The sequence below is a fragment of the Perca flavescens genome, chromosome 10 (assembly GCF_004354835.1).
Source record: "Perca flavescens isolate YP-PL-M2 chromosome 10, PFLA_1.0, whole genome shotgun sequence".
Lineage (NCBI taxonomy): Eukaryota > Metazoa > Chordata > Actinopteri > Perciformes > Percidae > Perca > Perca flavescens.
In genome coordinates, this window is record NC_041340.1 from 18784171 (window position 1) to 18790899 (window position 6729).

General features: G+C 41.2%; 1 protein-coding gene across 1 annotated transcript in view; it reads left to right on the top strand.

Annotated features, from left to right (window-relative positions):
• dock2 (dedicator of cytokinesis 2) overlaps positions 1 to 6729 on the top strand; it is a 101008-nt gene that overhangs the window by 5436 nt on the left and 88843 nt on the right. Inside the window, exons 9-16 of the mRNA XM_028588898.1 lie at positions 617 to 698; positions 1096 to 1231; positions 1794 to 1869; positions 2017 to 2093; positions 3795 to 4045; positions 4454 to 4552; positions 4902 to 4974; positions 5243 to 5346. Coding sequence (XP_028444699.1) covers positions 617 to 698; positions 1096 to 1231; positions 1794 to 1869; positions 2017 to 2093; positions 3795 to 4045; positions 4454 to 4552; positions 4902 to 4974; positions 5243 to 5346 — 898 coding nt within the window. The remainder of the gene's footprint in view (positions 1 to 616; positions 699 to 1095; positions 1232 to 1793; positions 1870 to 2016; positions 2094 to 3794; positions 4046 to 4453; positions 4553 to 4901; positions 4975 to 5242; positions 5347 to 6729) is intronic.

A 6729-nucleotide genomic window follows, 5' to 3' on the forward strand; every position in this document is an offset into this window, starting at 1 on the left:
TGGCTGTCTCTCTCTGAAAGAACTGGTAGATTGTGGGTTTTATGACAGGAATGTTTTAGGAACTTTTTCTCAGCTTTGATTTACCCTGCTGTGCCTATAGACACTTTCTGTCTGTCTGTCTTGCTGTCTATCTTCCTATTCATCCCTCTATCAGCATCTGGCACATGAAGGAACATGCTATGGGGAATAGAGGGCTTGTATTTTTAGCGATTCAGTCTAAATTTGTATGCAGCTGCACTGGGTAACAGTGGATCCACATGCCTGTCAGCTTATGACTGAAACATTTGAGCTTAATTTTTTTTTAGAAATCATGTAATGTCACGTCCTTAAACTGCACATAGCACGCCCATGTACACCGGACCGAGTACCTTAATATGAGGGAGGCAAACAGTCCAGCTTTATCTGGACCAAGCACTTGCTCAGTCCTGACTTGGACAGAGATAGTGTTTCTATCTTTTTATTTTATCCCTTCCTGCAGGTGGAAAAGTTTTAGTCATGGGGAATGAGATTATCTTTATTTCAGCTGCAATCTGTATTACTATGTATGTCTGTATATTTAAATATTGTGTATGCTTTACAGGACAGTAATAACAACTCTTTTCCATGCTTTGTGCAGTGAGAACTACTTGGTACGCTGGGGCAGCAAAGGATTCCCCAAAGAGATTGACATGCTCAACAACCTGAAGGTTGTCTTTACAGTAAGTGACCACAGGGGGGCACTATCACACCGTCTCTTAGCACTACAGACACTCTACTGTTTAGGAATGAATGTAGGTGTTTGGTGTTTTAAGCCCCCGATGTCGTCTTCCAGGCAACGCCACATGGAAGGCACTAGGCTTAGGCAAGGGTTAGGGTTAGGGTTGCCTTGAAGTTGACGGTGGGGGCTTAAAATACCATCGAGCATGAATGGATGAATGGATGGATTTAGAAGATGGCATTGTTTTTTCATTTTCTCTTTTCTACTTAACCTTATGTCTCCCAACTTCTCTTTCCTCATTCTTTCCATCCTTGTATCTCTTATTCTCACTTCATTGCTATACTTCTTCTTTTGCTTTCTTTCCTCTCTGTTCTCCTTTCTCTGTTTTTCTCTACCAGGACCTGGGAAACAAGGACCTGTGCAGAGACAAGATTTATCTGATCTGCCAGATAGTGAGAATGGGCAGGATGGACCTGAAAGAAACAAACAACAAGAAGTGCACTCAAGGCCTGAGGCGGCCATTCGGGGTGGCAGGTACTTGAAGATCAGCCAATAAAACATTGTTTTGGTTAATGGGGCTGCTAAATTACCAATTATTAAGTATTATTAGTAGTTGCTTTTAGTAGCCTCTCTCTTAAAGCTGCAGTATATGTGCATATGTGTCATTCCACTGCCAAATGTCAACCGTTTAGCCAACAATATTGGCCTTTAGTTGCTTCTTCAGTCATTTTTGTTTTGTTCCCTCAAGGCCAGAGTAATTTACTCTGTTTTGTCCGCTGCAGCTGCTTTTGCAGGTATTAAAACTAAAACATTGATGGTGACTGTCCACTACTTTTCCCCTACCCTTAGGCTATAATTGCTCCCACAGGCTCAACAAAGTTGTCTATATCCTCAATTACCTCAGAAAAAAGCTATCAGGGTTTGTACAGTAGTCTGGCCTGTTTTGCTAGACTAGTGTGTGATAGAGATTTATGTACAAAATGTTCACAGAGGCTGTGATTTTGTGTTAACTGATGTGAATCCATATCAGACATGACTATAGCATTTTATTTATTTTTCCTCATCACAGACACATTTGTTTTCCTTTTCTTGGCAGTTATGGACATTACTGATCTCATCAAAGGGAAGATCGAATGCGATGAGGAGAAGCAGTTTTTCATCCCGTTTTTCCCGTATGTCCTGTTTTCCCCCTCCATGACTCACGATCCTCTCTGTAATTAAATAGCAATATTGCAATTTTGTGTGTGAAGGTTTCAGCATCTGCACAATTTTGTGTTTTTCAAGTGCATTTTTGTGTGTGTGTGTTTGTTTGGCTCCAGTGTAGTTGCTGAGAATGACTTCCTCCACACGTTGCTGAACAAAGTGACAGCATTACGAGGAGACAGTGGTGGACAAGGTACTGTTCTGAACTTACAGGCTTCTCTCTCGGTTTCCTATTGTGACTATTCTGCCAAGGTTAGTGGTCCTGTGTGCATGAAAGGTTCCCACTCGACTGTGTACGCTGCAGTCGTTTGTGGTCAGACAAAATAGCCATTTCTCATCACCTCTCTCTGCTCTGCTCTGTGGGTGAGAATAAAGGAGGACATTATCCTGATGGATAGCATGCACCCTCGAGCCGATGTTTTCATAATACTTTATTTCTCCCTCAATCGGCGTCCAGTGACAGTCTTCTGCCTGCTACCTCATGTTTATGGCTGACTTTGACAGCCCCTATGGGTGACACGGTCTTGTTCCAAATAGAGTAACCCCACATGTTGGACGGCACTGTCACATTGCTCAGCTTTTATCTTTCCTCTCGCTCCTGAAAGCCCTGGGCACAACCTAGATATGAAAGGAGCAGCCATACGAGCGATATGGAAGGAGCACGTGAGGCTGCCAGATGTCTGTTCTTAATATTACTCACCCCTAAACTCTCCTTCGTCTTACTTTGAGATGCTTCTAACACACACACACACACACACACACACACACACACACACACACACACACACACACAGTATTCCCTGTAGGTATGTGGTTAGCCTTGAAAATGTGGGTTTGTGACATAGTCTAGATCTCACCAACTATGAATTTCCCTAAAATAGCTCACCCCTTTTTCCATGTTTGTTGTCTATACTTTCTCACATAATTTCTTTGAAAGCTTTGAGAGCCCACATTGTTTAGGACTAAATTCCAGCCTATTTTTAACAGTTTTACATCCCTTTTGCAAACAGGAAACAGACATTTTATAGTATTATTGATTACAGTCTAGTCTGTAACAACAGCAGACATGTTCACATCCCCGCTTCACCTTGGAACACTTTAACATTATGCTCCCCATAGATAAGCACTAGCGATTTACACAAAGTGGATCTCACTTTAAGTTAAGCTCTCACGCTGAATGTTTTAGGGTTTCTGTAGGTCCTGAAAACATCTTTAAATGTTTTCAATTCAGTTTTAACAGTACTGGGCCTTGAAATTCCTTATTCATTTATTTTGCTTTAATATGAATTTACTTAACTGCAGAGAGAAATAAAAACGCCTCTCTGGATCCATCATTTAAAATAGCCTGGAGTGGCTGCTATTTTTTCCAAGTAAATGTTCTTAAATGTATTGATATTTGGTCCCACAAAGTTCTGTGAGATATTAAATTCATCTCTCTGATCGCTACACATACCCTTTCTGAAGCTGTTTTGGGTGATCAACTTTGGTCACTATTAAAGTACAACCGGACGATATTTCTCACTTCCAGGCCTGTGACACTGTACAGTTATGTTATGGACATCCTTATATGAAATCCCACAATGAAATGGAGTTTCACATCAACTTGTTAACTTAACTTGTTATTACTCTTCAGATTAATGACCCATTTAAACGTAGCTGCATACCCTAGACAATATGTACCATGCATCAGTCGGCCATTTGTATAAAAAGTCACAAGTCTTGAGTCAATTCTGAGTCTCGTGATTGTGTAAATGCTTTGTCAGGGGGCTAAGAATATGTATTTTTAAGAGAACTCATTGCAAACATCCTGTTGTTAATAAGTCCCTGAAAAGGGTATACTGGTAAAACAAGAATTCATAGCCTACCCTCTTTCTCTACCCCTAACTCCCTCCAGGTCTGTGGGTGACTATGAAGGCTCTGGTGGGGGACATAGTTCAGATTCGGAAGGAATACCCTCACCTGGTGGACCGCAGCACCGTGGTGGCCCGCAAGCTGGGCTTCCCAGAGATCATTATGCCGGGAGATGTTCGCAATGACATCTACCTCACCTTACAAGGCGGCGACTTCGACAAATACAACAAGACGACACAGAAAAACGTGGAGGTCATCATGTGGGTCTGTGATGAGGAGGGCAAGGTCATACAGGTGAGCAGCATGAAGAGATGAGGTCGAGGACGCACAGAGCACGTCAGAGTATGAAAGGGATTTGTTTAAACAGGGATAGAATTGTGTATTCCTGTAAAGTTTGAGGGAGGGTGTGCATGTGCAGAATTGTGTGTGTACCGCATGTGCAGTGTTTAAGAGATTAAGGTGGTATGGGCCAGTGAGCAAACACGGCACTGATCAAGCGCTTATTCAACCTCTCATAGTCAGGGGCACATTGAGGTGGCTTTATCCCAGAATGAAAATCCATTTTTGATACACACACACACACACACACACACACACACACACACACACACACACACACACACACACACAAACACACAAACACAAACATAAAATCCTTCAGCTCAATATGACATGTACTTTTTCTCTCTCCCTCTTTCCTAGAACTCCATCTGTCTGGGAGCAGGGGATAAGGCGGTCAGTGAGTACAGATCCGTCATCTACTACCAAGTCAAACAGCCCCGCTGGATGGAGACAATTAAGGTGTGTGTGTGTGTGTGTGTGTGTGTGTGTGTGTGTGTGTGTGTGTGTGTGTGTGTGTGTGTGTGTGTGTGTGTGTGTGTGTGTGTGTGTGTGTGTGTGTGTGTGTGTGTTGTAGACAGAGTTGTAGAGCTAACAATTCAAAAGTTGTTGGTGGTAGAATTTTACCTCTGTCTGTAAAATACACTTTTTTCCATGAAGGTGTCTGGTGTTTATATAGCATTTGCATTCCTCATTTCAGCCATAACTTTCAAAAAAATAAACCCCACAATTTCATGGTATACTTGTAACATTTGAAGATACCTGCTATTTTTTTATTTTATTATATATTCTACAATGATATGTCCTCCAGGTGGCAGTCCCTCTGGAAGAAATGCACAGAATACATTTACGCTTCATGTTCAGACACCGCTCTTCCCAGGAGTGTGAGTATCAGCCTCTCTTCCTCTGCATGTCATCTCACACAGTCTCCTCCACTCTAAGCATTATGGGACAATGAAAGGACCGAATGATTGGAAGCAATTTGGGAAATGACACTAAGCATCTTTATGCACACTTGATTATACAAATCAGTAGTCCATCTTCCTCCCATCCCTGGATTCTCCCCCTCCCTCCTCTCTTTCTATTTCCCTGATGTGTTTCTCCCCTGACCCTCCCTCTTTCTGTCAACAAATCCGTCTCCTTCGTCTCCAGCCAAGGACAAGAGCGAGAAGAACTTTGCCATGGCCTTTGTGCGTCTGATGAAGGACGATGGGACAGTTCTACAAGATGGACTGCATGACCTTGTAGTCTTCAAGGTAAAAACCAGAAATTGAACTATTGCAGAAAGGAAACAAATAAAGAGTAAATGAGACAAATGACCACTCATTGAAAACCTGATTCATTTAAAAGTGGATGTGCAACTTATTTATTGTCACCCAAATTCCACCCCTGTTGAGCCTCCAGACTTATACAGATGCTAAAGCTCCTCTGAGAGTAATAAATGACACGGTGAGCTTTTTATTATGAGAAAGGGTCACAACTCATTACTTTTGTTGGACCAACCTGTTTTGGATTTGAACCAGCCCAACTACAATATACCTGGAATAATTTTTAAGAAGCATGTCAAATGAAAATGGTGACTCACCAACTGGTGGTTAATCATTTATTTTTTGTATACATCATTCATGGTGAGACATGAATCAAAAGGAAAGATTATTCTAACTGTACCACAGCTCAATGCCATCCACAACCTAATTCTGGAGGTTATATAATCGTGAATGAAAAATTAATGATAGATTTTACAAGTCCCTGAAGCATACTGAACTATTTGCCTGAAACATGGTAGAAAAAGGCAGATACACTGTTTGTCTGAAATATACTGTATATACCAGGGCTCTTCAATCTTTTTTAGGCCAAGGACCCATAGCTGATGGAGCAGGGACCCCCTACTACATGTTGTATAAAATTGAGCTGCATACTAAACTGGTCCTACAATGACGTGTAGGGCGGCCAAAACCTACACATACCTTTTTATGGTGCATACAGTACTAAGCTATTAAAACAATAATTATTGACATACGTATATATGTATACATCATGTTTTAATGTTAAACATACATGTGGCACAGTGAATCCTTAAGCGTAACTGTTTTTGTGGATGGCTTCCTAAGTGGCTATCTTATAGGCCAGTAAGCCTATTATCAATGTTGTGTTAATAATAATAATAATAATAATAAAAACAAATCACAAAAAAGTCAGATATATCTTTGCTAATAAGATTTTTCAGACATATTTTAACTTTTGGAAGAAAGAAAAACTAACTGTGAGGACCCCCTAGTGGTCCCGGATGCCCTGTTGAAGATCTCTGGTATATACTGTAACAGTTGTTATAACCATTATCAAAGCAGACCCAGACATAGTGAGTCTGGACGGGAGATTATGGCCACGCAGGTTGAGTGAAGCCAAATAGATTTCCTGCCAAATGAGCCTAAGCTAAGATTGAATCCCCCTATTGATTAAATGCCAAACGCAATGAAGATTAATTACTCGTGATTTACTCAAAGACCAAATGGATGGTCCTCATGTGCCCTCTTTCTCGATTATATCTCGTTATCCCTGCATTCCTCTCCATCTCTGTGCCACTCATGGCTTAAATCTCTTATTCCCTGCTTTTTCCCATCCACTCACTCATTATTACT